Source organism: Poecilia latipinna, unplaced genomic scaffold, assembly GCF_001443285.1.
Source record: "Poecilia latipinna isolate Pla-1442-1.1 unplaced genomic scaffold, P_latipinna-1.0 Scaffold118, whole genome shotgun sequence".
Classification (NCBI taxonomy): Eukaryota; Metazoa; Chordata; class Actinopteri; order Cyprinodontiformes; family Poeciliidae; genus Poecilia; species Poecilia latipinna.
In genome coordinates, this window is record NW_015112734.1 from 188324 (window position 1) to 206019 (window position 17696).

General features: G+C 36.0%; 1 protein-coding gene across 1 annotated transcript in view; it reads left to right on the forward strand.

Annotated features, from left to right (window-relative positions):
- The first annotated feature begins 10352 nt into the window (after positions 1-10352).
- Positions 10353-17696, forward strand: part of LOC106944919 (E3 ubiquitin-protein ligase RNF213-like) — a 77846-nt gene continuing 70502 nt past the window's right edge. Inside the window, exons 1-7 of the mRNA XM_015028252.1 lie at positions 10353-10482; positions 10566-10672; positions 12239-12342; positions 15836-16118; positions 16206-16486; positions 16657-17289; positions 17447-17625. Of these exons, the coding sequence (XP_014883738.1) occupies positions 10570-10672; positions 12239-12342; positions 15836-16118; positions 16206-16486; positions 16657-17289; positions 17447-17625 (1583 nt within the window). The 5' untranslated portion in view covers positions 10353-10482; positions 10566-10569. The remainder of the gene's footprint in view (positions 10483-10565; positions 10673-12238; positions 12343-15835; positions 16119-16205; positions 16487-16656; positions 17290-17446; positions 17626-17696) is intronic.

Genomic DNA, 17696 nt, shown 5'->3' on the forward strand with positions numbered 1-17696 from the left:
GCACATTTCAGCAACATGGCACTTCAATGTGCTTTACATCATAAAAACACAAAAATAAATTCTTAAAAATATCATACAGTCACCAATTTGACAAACGATTAACAAACATTACATTTTGTCAAATGCCATCATCAGAAACACTTCAAATATGTTGGTCAATATTCCATTTATTATGGAATAATATTCACTTTTTGTCATGTTACAGCATCAAACTTCTGTATTGTATTGAGGCCATCAAGAAGCCATATACAATTGGGAGGTGGAAGAAATATTTTTTATGGTTTTATGAAGGTTTTTTGCAAGTAAAAAGGAAAAGTGTGGCGTTCAATGCTTTTGAGTTAATAGTTTGGAGAATTATTGTCATGTTTTGGTTTATTGAGAACCCAAATGCAGAGACTTCTCTGCCAGTAACAGAATAATTTAATAAAAAGTATATAAAAGAAAACTTACAGAGAATTGGAAATGGTGACCAGCAAGCAATGGTGGAGAATTCAGCACTGAGAGACACAAACAGAGAAACGTAAAAACTAAGGAGTGTGATTGCTGCCAATATGCAGGTGGTTGATTTCGAGCAGCTGGGAGAGAAACCAAACAGATTAATTAAATGGATCAACAACCAAACAGGCAAAAAGCCCAATAAATAAGCTAAAAGAAATAAATAGAAGAAGCAGAACATAAGAATAACCTAGGGAACTAAATACAGAATGAGCACACACAGTGAAATCTGTAAGGCCATAATACTGAAACCAAACATGACAATATCTGTTTTAGGACCACAAACATAAATAACCAGAAAGTGATCAAAGCACAAACACAAATGAAAACCAAAACTCGAAGACCCCAGGATAATGACTACCATCTTTTGTTTACTGCTGCAGGTTGAGTTTTTATTAATACGTCTCTACTAAATTTGCACGTAAACTCAAATTTCTGCTGATTCTACTTTGAAAAAATAGTCCAGCCTGAGTCAGACTGATTGGAGAGCTTCCGTTTTAAAGTCTTTGCACAAATTTTGAATTTGATTTCTATCTGGGGATTTTCTGGCACATTCTATCACATGAATGTGATTAGATCTGAACGTTTCCATTGCAGCTCTGGTTGCAGGTTTAGGTTTGTCATGCTGCTGGAAGGTTGACATACGCTGCACTCTCAAGTCTTTTACGTTGTCAAACAGGCCTACTTTCAGGATTAATTTGTCTCCATTCTTCTTATCATCGTTTATCAGCTTCTCTATCTATTCTGAGGAAAAACAATCCCCCAGCATTATGCTGCCCCCACCATGTTTCACCTTGGAGATGGTGTGGGTGGTTTGCAATGTTAGTTTCTTCTACACTTATTTTGCATGTAGCAAAAAAAGCATAATTTTGGTTTAATCTGATTGGAGCAATGTGTTTCACATGTTAGTTGTGTCCCTTACAGTTTTACTCTTTTATTATCCTCTTCATTGTGGATTTCTTTTTTCTTTTTTTTCAAATTTGGTCTTGTGTGGGACACCATTTCAATTGTTTTCTAACTTCTTAACTATTTTTTGGTAGTAGTTATGGAACATTAAGATTTTATCTACCTTATTGTAGCCATTTCCTGACTTCTGAGCAGCACATCTGCTGTACTAACTGGAACCAACATTTAGTTTGGTGAAGAACAGGAATCACATATAAACTACATATTGGACATTTTTGTCTTTTGTTTGGTTTGATGTTTTGTTTGTATTTCCTTCTAATTCATGCAAAGCACTTTGAACTTCCCTGCTGCTGAAAATATGCTACATAAATAAATCTACCTTTACATCACACCATGCTTTTACCCTACTGAATCTGGAAGACATGGATTACTAGTTCAGTGAAATTTCACCATTTCATGAAAGTGATCTGGATTAAAACAGATATTTCTTAACCGTCAGCCTCTCCACCCCTTACCAGTAGTGAATAAATGTAGATGAATTAAAAAATGTTGAAGATGATGTTTGTACAAGAAAAAAATAATCATTTTCAGGCTTTTTTCTATAAGGATACCAATATTTATGGAAGCTGCTTTATTACAAAAGAATTGCCAAAAAACCCCAAAGCAAATTCTGTACACTGATATATAAAGTTGGGAAAAGGTGATTTGCAATTTATTTATAAATTTACCCCCAAAGCGTTTCACTCAAAGAGACGCTAACATGTTGACTTTGGACTTTTCTGTTGATGTTCTGATTGGGAAATCAGGATTTTATTTCCAGAGTATCTACATCAGCACATTCAACTTAGCCTTAAAATGCAAATATTCCCTGACAGGTTGAAACAAAAAAACAAAAACAAAACAAAAAAAAAAAAACAGAGAAAACCTGGTAAAGAATTAACCAAGTGAAAAATAAACATTCCTCGTAATATTTCATTGTAATTCAGCACTAACATCCAGCTCACAGTAATCAGTCAGACGTCTAATGAATCCTTTAAATATGAGTCAGCTTTAAATTGTGGAGCACATTAAGATCCCCAGAGGTATTTGTCATCCCACTCTCTGAATTAGAGCTGCATGTTCAGACAAATTGTGATGAATCGCAGTCAGGAATGTTTAGCATCAGTGAGGGTAATTCAACTTCCACCCTGCCCAAAGGAAATTGTGTTTTTGTTTTTTTGGGGTTGAGCAACATGTAGCTGATGTGTGGTGGGTTTGAAATGTAATTAAAGTAAACGAGCAGGGCAGATGTGAATAGTTTTGAAGCATCCATCATGTGTTTCTTTGAGAATCCTTCAAGGTAAATGAAGAACAAAAAGGAAACATTTTGTTGTTTTTATTGTGCTGGCAAATGGATTGATTAGTGAGAATGGGCGTGAATAAATAAAAGCTTAAAAGATCTGAAGGTAATAAAGTGTTAAGACTTGATTTAGTGCCTGAACTACACATATGTGACTCTATGCTACAGAAACAAAACTGAAACTTTATCTTAGATCTTGTTTCCTTTGTCACACACCTTTTTGCGCAAACTCTGGAGGTTTATTGAGCAACATTGTTTCGATATTTTGTTTGTAAAACTGATGACTGCTACGAAAGCTAATGTGGCTTTTAGATTCTGCTTATAATAGAAAATCTAAAAATATCTGCGAGCTCTACAGCCGTTTCCGAGACAGATGTCTGACTCCCATGTTGCATATGGTACAGATTTTACAGACCAGATCACAGTTTCATCTGGAACTGTGATCGTTTTCTCTCCCACTCAATTTCAGTAGTAAACGTTTCTATAATCTATTTTAATCTGCAAGAATTTCTGATGTCTGAATCTACCATTTAAAAGGTTAAAAAATGGTTTGTGTTTGTGCACCATAAAGCTAAAATTAGCTTTATGGTGCTTTCAGATCCTACATACACCTAAGTAGAAATTAAGTTGCATTAAAGTCAAAGTTTTCTCAATCTAATGCAGTTTGTAAGAGATTAAGGATATTTTGAAGATGAAATACATATACTATACTCCTATCATACTGCCATATTGTATTGTTAGGGGAATGAATATTAGATTGATACATATCCAATACTGAAACTTAATAATAAACAGAAACTCCAATAATTAATGTACAATTAATCTTTTATACAAACCCGATTTTTAAAATACCAAGAAATAACAATAACAAAGTTTCATGTACTAAACAACGAACTATACTCTGCTTTATTAAAGCATTTTTACAATTCAGCAAGGACATCATAATTAAAAATGATCATTTGTATTGGTTGGAGAACTTTTATTTTAGGTATATTCTCAGTACTGCGTTGAAATTACAAGTTCTCTTTGTTTTTGTTTTATTTAAGGCTGATATTCTGTGTAGTGCACCATAAATTGGCAAGACATATGCTTTACAATTCAAGTTGTTCCTTTTTTGTTTCTGTTTTTCTCTAAATCTGACTGCCTTAAATTTTTGTGTGCAAACCTTCTGAAATGAAGGTCATTCATTCAATCATTGATGTTCATCTCTTCCCGTAATTTCTTTGTAATTTTAGTTGTTCAACACTTGTTTCTACCACTTTACCCATAAAACCTAATCAAGAACATTTTGTCTTTTCACAATGCTCACTTTTTAGCACCATTTTAAAAGCAAAAATGTGGTCCTAATTAACATAAATCAGTATCTGTGCCCCACAAAGCTGCTCCACTGGGCCTGATGACGTGGTTTCAAAGTGTGGGTGAAGTTCCACCGTGACGAAGGATGTAGGAACCCCATGTCGTGACAGAGAAGTGCATTAGTGTGTTCACTGGTGGTTTTTCACTCGACATACCTGAACAGACTGCAGCACACATTGACAATTTCAAACTCCAAACCACAAAACCTCTGTGGGCCCACATTTTTCGTTGTTAAACACTGAAGAGAAAAACATGCTGAATTTGTTCAATTTTACTTTCCAAGCTACTTGTAGGGTAAAATTTGATGTTTTTCCTGGTGTAAATGGAAACATAAAGCTCACCTTTAAATCAGTTCAGTTTTGTTTTTATCAAAAATTGATCTGGACTTCCCAGTACGACCAACTTTTTATAAATTATATTTTACTTTAGCCACAATTTATCAATTCTTCCAAGAAGCTAAATGTTGGCATTTAGCTGCTACAATCTATTTTATTAATTACAACATGGACTATTTAATAAAAAACATCCAACACTGTTCTGTACTGATCTGCAGTTCTGATCTAATCTATCCGTAAATGTTAAGAAAGCATGCCTCATGAACCTCAAGTGGAGATTTCCACACATTTTCCAGCTGAAATTTGAAACTGAAAAAATGTAAATCATATTTGATGGAAAATCTTGTTAAAGTCTCATCAAAACTGAACACTTCATCTTGAATATTAGAAGGAAACTAATAAAAACACCTTAAATCGAACACTCCAGATTTATTGTTGTTGTCTTTTACAGTACAGTTGAAGGCTTTTTGATTGTGTTAATAGATAAGGGAGACATTTGGAAAGCATGTGGGAGAAAAATGTGTTTATGTGCCACATCCGAACAGAAACTTTGCTGTTGCTGCTGCAGTGGCTCCGTGGTTTTACTGCTACCCCACAGCCTGAAAGTGCTGGGTGTGGATGACTGTTTCTGTATCTCAGGAGTCTCTGCTGCGTCCCCACAACTGATGGAGTTTCATGTTAGGTTTTCTAAATGCTACAGATTGCTCATAGGTTACCGCACAACGTCGGCCAATCAAACTTTGAAATTACCAATGTGGGTTATCAGGTTAGCAAGGTATCTGGGAAGATTTATTGGTAATTTTAACGGTGTTTCGGTTGGGAAAACGTCCACATGGAGAACTGTAAAGTTTTATTTTGTTGTATTTTGATGAAATCAAAAATAATAATTAAAAAGTTGCTGAAACATGTGGTGTATATATTATAGTAAATGTCTGTTTTGAAAAAGGATGCAAAAGCAAATTTTAAAAAGCTAAAAAAAAAAAAATCTAGGCCAGTATTGCTGTAAATAGATTTGCTTTTGCTTTGCTGCACAGCACTGAAGTAAATTTCTTTACTTTTTCTTCTGCCTGAAGAAGTTGTGTCCTTTTATATTTTTTTCCAATTGGATTAAAGATTTTCTTGGATTAATGTTGCTTTTATCATAAAAAAAACCTATTGAGACTCAACATAAAAGATATTAAATTATTTTTACTAAGGAAAATAAGAAAAACAAATTCCAAGACAGAATTTTTCCATGCCACACAATACAGATACATTATTGCACTGGCCAACTCGATTAAAGTCAGAATCATTTATCCTTATATGAAAGGATAAATGAAGGGCTGAAACACATCCCAAAAACATAAAAGCAGATCTATTTGTGAAAACTCAACACAGGAAAGTATAAATGTATTATGACATTTGCTTAGAATTTTAAACTATGTACACCCCACCTGGGAGCATATTAAGTCATATGCATGTAATAATAGGCCAAAATTGAACATTTAGCAAATAAGTGCTTTATTTTGTATTTTAATATTTTGATTGCTTATTGATTTACATGCCAAGGAGTAAGAACGCTCAAAGTGGGGCAACACTGAAAAATCGTATTCAATGTATTTAAGGTAGCCATTGAAAGAGAAAAGCATAAACAAAGCCAACTGTACTCATAGCCCATTAATATGCAGCTCCAAGATATAAAAACTCAGATCCCAGACAGCACATAATGCATTTTAGATGTAATTTATTTAAACGTACCTTGTATTCACAGTCGCGCGCACGTAAAGGCGAGGGGAACCACAAGTGGTGCCTTGTTTGAAGAGGAAGTTTTACACATTATTCAAATTTTGTGGTTGGAATGGAAGAAAATAAAACATTACGCGGAAATGTGAGAAGGTCCTCTTATCTAAAGAGAGCCAGGCAGACGCTTTCGGAGAGACGAATTTCTCTGGACCCTTTGGGTTTAGGAGAGCCCAGTTGGAGAATCTTGGGGCTAACGCCATTAGCATCCACTTCTCTGCTACATCCGAAGTTGGCTCTTCATGTCCGTTCATTTTCTGAGGTAAGTTGTCACTGTTCAATGACTTATATCAAATGTAAATCTTCTGAAAATAAGTTTTTACTTCATATGTTTTTTTTTGGATATATATATCTTCGTACAATTAGAAATAAATGTAATTTGTAGTTGCTAACGGTCGGTCACTAGCGAACCGTTGACCGTTAAGATTTGTGTTCGCTTTTGAAAACTCGACTTCCAAACCAAAAGGTTTGGTTCATAAAATGGAGATTATGAATGAGGCAATTATTTTACCACAGAAAAGATGGTGGAATTCCCAGCAGGAGGTGAGCATACCCACAGAGGCCTAGATCAGATGATGGTTGAAAGTGGTGTTTGTTGGTAATGGTCTCTTTGTTCTGAAGCACTGGAAGGTGGAGAGGCAGGTGAGTACGATCATAGGATGTGGAGTAGTTCAAACTGCATGAATCAGGGGAGGTGAGAAGCTTCAGGCAATTTTAAGGCGAGTTATTCAGCAAAATTGGAGAGCAAGGAGAGAGTGTGCAAGGATCCAGGAGGTGAATGAAATGTGAACTTGTTTCCTGAATAGAAGGACAAGAGGGAAAATGGTATATCAGAGAGCAAAGAAGTGAAGGCTTGATTATCACTTATGGAGTAAAAAAATCTGGCATCTACTCCAGCAGATCCACTCCTCTTTAAGTTCCTCCTGAGTGGGTTTGATGAGCTCCAGCTGTGAAGACGCACCTGTTGACACAATCAGAAGAGGTAGAGCCACATGCACCAACCTGGACACATCCCTATGGATATGATTAAAACATCTTAAATAGATAGGATTATACCTTGTAACAACTGAGCTTTTCTTTTATTAAATTTGCATCACGTAAATGTCCAGTGGTTTAAGATAACTTTGATTTTTTGTCAGAACCAGCTTGAGAACACTATGCTTACTTTATTCATAATAAATCTGTCAGATTTGCTGCCACATTGCTAACTTTTTGGTTATTTCAAAGGGAGGTCAAATTATTTGTCTTAAGACATCTCAGAAAGAGCAGGATTACATAAAACTATTACAGTTGTTGCCATCTTGATTTTTGGGCACAGTATTCGTCCGATTTGCATTTGTGAGAAATGAATGGAGAGGGAGGTGCAGAGCATGGGCCGTGATGTTTCCCAGCAGACTGGGATTAGAGGAGCTTCCATAAATATGTTTGGCAGCCTGGTGTTCTCTGTGCCCACCAGTAAAAATAGGCTTTCTTCCCAAGGGACTGATGACGTCTGCAGCCTGCCTGCATCACCAGCCACAAGTCGGCTTCATCTTCATACTGGAAGAGCGGAGACACAGAGTGTGGGGGGAGCATCACTGATCACCAGGGTAACGTGCAGAGTGACGCAGGTAAAAGCAGTACAAAGGAGGAGAGGTGGCGATTGGCTGCCTAGAGCAGCGGCGTTTGTATGTGGAAGAGATGTGTGGGTGGAAAACAGGAGGAGGAAAACTGAGATTAGCTCCCACACTGCATAACGCAGATACACACAGCTCAAGCCTGTTAAGATTGTTAACAGTTCACCCAATAAATGGCTTTGGAATTTAACATGATTTTTAAACAATGAGCATATAGGCACAACCATGACTTGCCTTTCTTTCCATAAAAAAATTGGCTCTACAGAGATACATGTACTTACTTTTCCTTTTTACTGTTCTTTTATTTTCTCTGAGCATGTTGAACTGATTTTTTTCTTCTTCTTTTGTGGACACAAGCTTGGCCAACAAAACTCAATATAACGTAAGAGCCCAATAAAAACACTTTTGAATGCCTGCTTAATTACATATACGGTCTTTGAAAAAATATTTACCTCCCTAAAGATTTTTCTTGTTCTTGCTATTTTCCTTCATCTAAATGTTTCAGATTATTAAACAAGATTTAACTTCAGACAAAGATAACCTGAATTAAAGCATATATCAATTTCTAAAAGATGAATGTTATCATCTGGTCCAATGAGTCAGTAACCTTGGCCAGTCAAGCTGATTCTCATTCTGATTCAGATTCTGATGGATTTCTGGATTCTTTTGTGACTTTGTGGATTAATAATTTTGTAGGGAAGCCACTGCTGGGAAGGTTCATAATGTTTTCTTCACTTCTGGATAATAGCTCAGGTTTGCTGGAAACCCAAATCCTTAGAAATGTATTCAAACCCCTTTCAGACAGATAGCTGTCGATGACTGTTGTTAGACTGGCGCATGATGCGTCTATTTGAGATCTTTAACCTGCTTCAAGTTGTCAGAAAGGTTATATTTAAGAAAGACTTTTAGTGCACTAGTCTGGGAATAATCAGCCCTGGTTGTAACTATTTGAGTTGAACCAAATTAATTACAATTAATTCATGGTTTATCAAATGGCACCATTATTATTATTACTTTTACATATAGCTATGTTGGATAGTTTTTTTCCCCCTTATGCTTATTTACAGCCTATATTTTTTTGATCGCCATTGTATGACATTAAATGTACCTGGACAATTGTGGTAATTCAGCTTCTTTCTTTAACACAGACAGGACTTTTTAATAATCAAAAAACATCTATTCAGAACAAATATTTATGTGTGCAGTTGTGTATTTTATTTATTTCCCACTTGTTTTAAAGTGTCAGAGCATAAATAGCTGGATTGTAATGATTAACATGACCAATGAATAATATTTCTTGGCCTTGTAGACCTTGGACCTTGCTCCAAGTGAACCACAGACATTATGACTACATTTGTGCTTTTCCTGTTGTGACGTGTCATAAATTATGCTGGTCTGTTAAGGATCTGAGATCAAATTATGAAAAGAATAGGTCATTACACAAAATAATCCAATGCTACCACCTAATGGTCATATCTGATATTGACTTCTTCTATTGTCTGAACATGCAACTTGCTGTTGCTTTTGCTACCAATTGTACTATAGCAGAAATTTAGCAAGGAACAAGAAACCCCAGCGTAGTTGATGTTGACCACTCATTTTTGTTGTAATTTGAAGTATAAAAGAGGAGAAGGGAAGCAGTAATAGAGACCCATGCTTATTCTGGCAGCATGACCCAAAAATAGGTAGTTATAAGCAATCTTGATGAAGCCTACTTATTGTTATTATTTGACTGACAGCACAGTGTAGCATATAAGCAGGTAAGAGATGTGCTTGCAAAGTTTTTGGATTTTATTGTTAACTACTGCACTTTTAGAGAATTATTTAAAATGTTGCAGCCACTTTTTTAGTTCAGGTGATACTTTGTTATTGAAAAATAACGACTTTGTTTTTCGCAACTAAGTTAGAAAGAAACATTTAAAACATTACAATTGCTGTATGCTTGATAATTTTATAAGCTGGTATCTACAGATATTGAAAGCATGATTTAGTTTACAGAACAGCACTGAGTAATTTTGAGACTGATCAGTAGAAAATCAATCATAAGTTACAGCGTTTGAATTTCTAGAGACTTATCCTGCATTTTTTGCCATTTTTAATTAACACACATAACTGAAAGGATGTGTGTCATGTTTTTTTGTTTCTGTGACTGAGAAGATTGTGTGCAAAAGCAATACTGCCACTCCTTTCACTGTAAATGAAAATGAAAGTAAAAGGAGCTATCGAGCACATCTCATTGTCTCAGAGTTTCACTGTTGGCCTGTCAAGGAGCAGCATCGAACAAGGTAGGCTACCTACCTCATAATCTAGTCTAGATTAATTTAATAATACATTTAAATATTGTATTTTAAAACACCTAATCATGAACGGACCCACTGAAGTTCTTTGAAGGTGTACCGTTCTCATTGGTTGCTTATATTTATTTCATGATATTCTTAGCATATATTTTCAATGCTGTTCTTTAGGATACAAATTGTTAATCATGTTGAGGTTAAGATGTAGATTTCTTTTGATTGTTATTGTATTTTTTAATCATTCTCTCATAGTTTTGTGCTTTGAAGACAAAGAAAGAAAATGAGGAAGTGGAACCGTGTAACATTTTTTTAATGGTTGTAAGTCTGCAGTCTTCATAAAATCTGATGTCCTAAATTACAAGGTAACACAAATATCTCATGAGTCTTTATATTTCACAAGAATTAGTATACACTGTTAATCTTTATTTTGTTTTTGTTTAAACAGGAAAATGAACTTCTGTCCAGGCTGTGGAAATCGAGTGGATAGTTCATATAGATTCTGCCCTAATTGTGGGTTTAAGCTCTATCTCTTAGCTCAAAACAGGACACAAGGTTAGTTTCTTTTAGGCAAACACTCTGTCTGATGTTTCTGTAGTATCTCAGTGTTAACCCTTTACCTATTTAAATCCCTTTATGGTTTTACAGTGCCCTCTTTCGCCTTGATTATCTTCAATGGAACTTTTGGACAGCAATATAGCAATAACAGATGGATATTTAATATAGAAAGGAATGAGAACTTAGATAACAAATGGTTGCTGTTTTTTCATACAATAATTAAAATGTTATGAATTCAAGACTGAACATAATTTACTTTATTATATCTACCTATTTTTATTTTTTTTTTTTTACATTTTCTACATGACAACTTAGAACTCAAGTACATTTTGTTATGATTTGTTGTGGTAGAACAACATAAAGTAGCACATAATTGTGAAGTGGGCAGAAAAGCATTCTGAGTTTTCAAAATATTTTGCAAATACAATTCTGAAAATTTGGTGTGCATTTATATTCAGATACCCTTTGGTCAATATTTTTGCTGAACTACATTTCTCTCTAATTAAGGATTCATGTCTTTACCTTCTTTACAAATCTTATTGAAATATTTACCTTCTTTGTAAGTTATCTCAGGCTGGTTTGGATTTGATTTAAAGTTGCTTTAAACGTCAGTTTTCAAATCATGACACATTCTCGGTTTTGTTTGGTTTGTACTGGATTACTTGCACTCTGTAATCCAGGAATTTTCTTTGATACAAACCATTCCATTGTAGCTTTGATTTTTATGTTGCGTGGATGACCCATAGGTGAACTGTCAACACATTTTCTGGAACTGATCTCAGGGCCACTTAGGCAACATGTGTGTATTGCAGCTTTTGGATGGGTTGATAGCAGCTAATGTGCTGCAGAAAACTGAGTGCTCGGTGTGTGTGATTATCCCCGTGTTGCAGGGTGAGTTTATCATTCTTTCATTGAGGAGTGTGGTAATGATGTTGTGGAGAACTGGTTCTTCGTTCCTCTTTTGTGTTCCAGCTTGCAGCTGTGTGGGGCCTTGTTTTTGAGGTTGAGAGGTCAAGCTATTCACAGGTTGTGCTGGAAGCTCTTTTTTAATTGGATTTTGTTATTTACAGTCCCATTTTTGTTTTAGGTTCCACTCTTCAGACCTGAGACTTTTCTGGTTATTTTTAAGTAAACCTTTAATTATAACCTCCTGGTTTTTGTCTCTTCATTCCTTGGTCATTTACTGTTATATTCACCCCTGGCACCTCTAGATTGCGTTTGGGACATAATACTTTATCAGGATTACTCACTTTACAGTGAAATTGAATTATACACAGACTCACTTGATTTTACAAATTGGGTGACATCTGAATGACATCACTAAATGTTTATGGAGTGTCCAAGCAAAAGGTGCTCTATGCATATGCAATCCACAATTTTTAGATTTCTGTAAAATAAATAAAAATGTGGTATATTAAAAAATCTTAATGATATGAATACTTTTGCAAGGCGTCTGGATTAATGACTTAATATAATTTTTTAATTTGCAGTATTTCTTAATTTCACTCTTTTGACCTGCACAAGATGGTAATTAGGGTTGCATTACTTTTTTTCCTTAAATAGATGCCTCTTCATCAGAAAACCAGCCTGCTGTCACAAAGGAGAACCAAAACAAGGATCAAAATCAGGTTGCACAACCTGAACAAGAGCACCAGAATGAAATACAGGTAAAACATTCCTAGAATGAGTAATTTTCAAATTAATATTTTTATGATCCATGGATTTAAGATTGTTCTGGAAATGTACTCAAAAATGTTCTGCTCGGATCAGAGAAATGACCCCATCGCTTCCTTTGTAGTAATTGCTGGATTTGTTGAATTGTTCAACAAGCCTTTGAGGCTGCACTAAGTGCAGCAAGCAGAGTTGCAACTTTATTTTAAGGCTTATGTTATCACTATAAATAATATTACTAGTCTTAACATCGGTTAAGCCCTTCACCTATGGGTGCAGAAAATACCTATAATACCAAACATAGCTTTCTGCAGCAGTATTTTGTAAACAAATACCAGTCTCAAATTAGAATAATTTCACTGACAAACTAAATGACACTAAATGATTCCTTAGAATCTTGGAGTGAATTGAATAAACCAGGAGACAGATACTTGAAAGAGTTATTACTGGGACCAGGTGGAGCTAATGACTGAATGGAAATATTCAAAACTAACCTAAGAAACGAATGCAAGTTATGGAAACTAATGGGACAAAACTAGAAGCCAAAACTACATGGAGAATCCAGTTATGAAGAAAAATGTAATTCCACTCAAGAAGTTCTCAATTTACCAAACTAAAATAGAAACAGCCTTCAATGTCCTGCAAGGTGAAATTAAGGTGTAACAGTAGCAACGGATGTAGAGGTCCACACAAAACGTTCTTGTAATGTTACAATGTTAGGATCTGTGTAGTTTCTGTCTGTCTAGTCCTGTTTTCCCCTGAGTCTGTCTCGATTGATCCCAGCTGTGTGTCGTTCCTGTGATTACCCTCCCAGTGTATTTAGTCCCACCTGTTGTCAGTGTTCTTTGTCGGATCGTCGTCGTGTCTCACGTCTGTGTCTGTTCCTGTGCTGCCAGTATTTTCTGTTGTTCCTCCTGGGTTATCATTAAATTATCTCTTATCATGACTACCTGGGATTCCCGGCGTCTCTCTCACCACCACCAACAACCACACATCATGACAGTCAAACAATATTGTCACCTTTCTAAAATAGTGGCCTACGTAATTTTTTGACAAAAGTCATTTTCTTTTGTGCCTAAAACATCACCAAATCACCTTTGGCATTATTTTAGGAAGGTGAATATATATAAAAAGGTAAGATTAATAATACTAAAATGGTGACAAGGAAACTCACTGACAGGAAAGCCAGAAGAAAATGAAACCCAGCAAAAATAGAAGGACAGCTAGAAAATAAAACAGGAACTAAGTTCTTCAGTACGAACTAACGGCTGCCACTCAAACACAGAATCCTAACCAATATGTTTTATGGATTATATTATACAGGATTTTACCTGTCTACCAACCCAACTCAGCCTCCAGGTGCAGGCTGAACCTGGTTTGGTCAACCTGACAGTCAGGAATGTTAGGGCGTAAATATTATTCCACAAACAGCAGAGCCATGCCATGATGTTGTTATAGCATGGCTGTTAGGTAATATAAACTTCAATACCTGCTGGTTAACATATTGTAATAAAAGACTAAATATGATCCCATAGTACTGAATGCTGAAACTGGCTTTTGTACACTAAGGCCACATTCACACTGCAGGCTTTATTGCTCAATTACAATTTTTTCTGATCTTTTTGTTTGTTTTTTGTGTGGTAGTTCACATTTACAAATAAATGCAACTTGCTTGTGATCTCCCATAAAGAGCAAATGACCTAAAAGCTTCCTACATGCACAGTAGAGGATGCAGTAATGTCACACATAGCGAGCATGCTCAGTGTTTTCAAAAGTAAAATGGTAACCTTTAAAATCGTGAGATTTTAGAAGTTTAGTCCAACCACAGCCAGCACATTAACAATTTAATCTGCCACGGTTGTTGTTTTTCTTTCCGTTTCCATGTATCAGGATGCACAATAATGATGTTTATCGAATATCAATTACATACAAGTCAGATGAATGCAACCTGGCCATACAGACACAGGTCAGATTTGAAAACATTTAGGACCACAGATCCAAATGGTTGGGGTCGTATTTGAAAAAATCTGATCTGTGTTGCTCAGACTGTCATCTGAAAGTCTGAGCAACCTACATTTTACCTATATCTGATCTGGCTGCAGTGTGAACGTAACCTAATGCTAGATTTTCTCTCATCTCAGTATCAGGAGGTAGGAATGGTTTTCTTATTAGGCTCTTCTGAATTGAAGTATCAAGTAATATTTTTCAAGCTGACATTTTAATGTAATGTATATCTAAGATAACCAGAGACAAGTCTTTGCTTTCTATTTATCATACTGTAGTTTTAGAACAAACTACAACAACTAAAGAAGACAACTAGTCTAACCATGAGCAGAGTGGAAAAAAAAGATCAGCAAGGTCCTCTGTTCTGTAAAAAATAAGCTAATGTTATATTAATATTTGTGCTTGTAAAAACTCAACAGCTATAAACTAAAGCATATGTTTGCATTGTTTTATGTTGCATTCTAAAATGGCTTTCAGACCAAAAGCCAGAAGCACTTTAGCTTAACACTGGGTTCAACCTCTGTATTAAAGAGCATAGTTTTAAGAAACAATACAAAATAAGCAGAACTAAACAAAGTAAACTAGCAACTAGTGATATGTCCACGCGAGACGGACTAAACCAGTGGTCCCCAAACTTTTTCCTGTGAGGGCCACATAACTTTTCCCTTCTCTGTTGGGGGGCCGGAGATTGTTGACGGGGGGCGTTTCTCGCTTGATTTTTACCCAGAAAGCACATGGGCAAAACCCATGAGTGAAACAGTCATTGGGACTGACTAGTATATATTTCATTGAGGGAATGTAACTTTAACATATTAATTTCACATATGTTAACATAAAGACTCGTTTTGAAGTATAAGCTGCTACTTACAGGCATTGCTTTGAAGAATTCAACCTGGAATGCACGGCGTTCATAACAGACACGTGTGTTCATCTGCTCAACCGCTAGCAAACAACCGTACTGATTAAATAACATAAAAGTCAAGCAGTTCCCTAAAAAGTCCATCAGATGGCAGCAATCCGCCCCACAGTTTACAGGACACACTTCCTGCTAAAGAGCCCCCTGGTGGTTGACGAAAATGAAAAAAAATCTAAATGCTCTCTGGTATTGTTCAGGGGGCCGGACCAAATGTGGAGGCGGGCTGGATCCGGCCCGCGGGCCGTAGTTTGGGGACCCCTGGACTAAACTTACCAAGTTAAATGGTTACAAGGAAACACATTAACAGTAAAGATGAAGAAAATAAAACCCAGCACAAATGGAAGCTAGTCTAGAAAATAAAACAAATGCATAGAAATATGCATTCAGGACTACCACTCAAAATCACAATCCTAACCAATATATTTAATGGGCGGTATTTTATAGGATTAAAGCTTTTTGTCATAAAAGTTGTGCATTGTTTGATTTCAGAAAATCCTGTTATTACAAAAATGCATGTTTGACAGAAAATCCTGTTATTACAAAAATGCATGTTTGACATTTTGTTTTAGGAGCAGAAAACTGTTGATGTCAGTGACTCTGGTCTTACCAGAAATAACACTCCTGGCACTGTCTTAGAGGACACAAGAGAGACGTCCTCACAGAACCAGGCACCACATGTTGTAATCCCTCAGATCAAAGGAAGTTGTACTGAAGGCACAGGGGCATTTCCTTTTGCTACTGATGAGAATGATACACAAGACTCTGAAGAAACTACTGGATTGGGCATTTCTGTCAACCCAGCTGAGCCGCTTACACCTTTAGGTACTAATCAGACAGACAAGCAATCAAAAGGTATAGTAGAACAAGATGCAAACTACTGGTGACAAAATAATTTGTCTTGATAATTGTCTTACTCTGCGTCACTAACCTTATCTGCAGAATGTAGTTCCACCACTCCTGAATCATCTGAACAAACACCTCAACAACAAGAAGTGTCAAAACTGTCAGCATCTGAAGAAGATGAAGATGCAACAGTGTCTAAAGATAGACTAAGTGTGGGTGGAACTCAAGATAATAATGGAAAACAAATCAATAAAGAACATGCAGGTTATAAGGAGAACCAACCAGCTCTTGTTGGAAGTTACCCAGATGGGGGTACTATCAAAGACACCGAGAGTTCCCCAAATGTATGTTTTGAAACAAAGGACACCTTAACTCAGGTAGTTATAAATCATAAAAAAGTACATGAAAAACAGCCTTCATGCAATTTAAATTTACCACATTTACATGGTAAATTGTAGACTTGGATAGTAGACTAATGTTAACTAATGTGCATTATGTTCTTTTTAAATATGTAGACAAAACTAAAGCTAACCATTTTCTTTTTTAGAAACAGTGGATTGACTCAAGTACAACTAGAAATGTTGCTCCAGGAGAGAACCAATCAGATCACATGCAACAGAAACTACCAAAGAGTGCACAGGAAGAAAATCCTACAGGGGAGGATTGGGTAGTTGTGTCTCATGAGAACAAGTATCAAGTATGCAGCGATAAAACCTCTGGATCAAGCCACTCTGTCTCTATGCCACATCTCTCCAATACACCTGGCAGCAATACACAGATAGAACAGCCCAGAACACACCCACCAGTTTCCAGTATCGTAGACCATCCAGATGCCTTACAGGCTCATTGTGACAAGTCATATGACATTGTTCCTAAGACTGCGTTACCATTATTGCCTGAAGAATCTAATATCACTGGATCTGAGTCAGCTGAACAAACAGCTAATGAAGGAAACCAAGCAGAGCAACCTACAAATGTAGAAAATAAAGATGTGGTAAAAGCTCAAGAAAACCAGGATGCCTCTGTGAAGCCAGATGATAAAAAGACTCCCATAAACAATCAAATGATCAGCAATCAAGATGGCAATCAACAAATCCAAACAGTTGATACAAACAGCAGAAATAATGGAAAGTTTGTTGATTTGTCTCCAGACACAAGAGAAAAACCTAAATGTACAGAGGTAATTATTTGACATGTAGGAAAAATGTTTTTATGATTTAATACTCTTAAAATGGAACAGACACACTGAGTTAGTTTGTTTATATGATGTAGTGTATTGTATATAATAATACTCATTTTAAATCAATTATTGACTATTTATTTTTTGTTTTTTAAAGGTTTCTGAAGTTCAGTCAGATAAGACGATAAGCTCACAGATGCCAAGAAAACCAGAACAGCAACCAGGCATCAGAGACACAGGTGTCTCAGAGCTGTCTTCTCCCCACGGCCCACCCAAGAATGAGGACCCAGGTTGTCCAGTGCCAGCAAAAATATCTAAATCCACTAAATTACCAACGTACGTTTTAGACACTTAGGAAATTTCTCTATAAATATTCTATCAAGTAGTCAAACCATATGTAGCTAAAT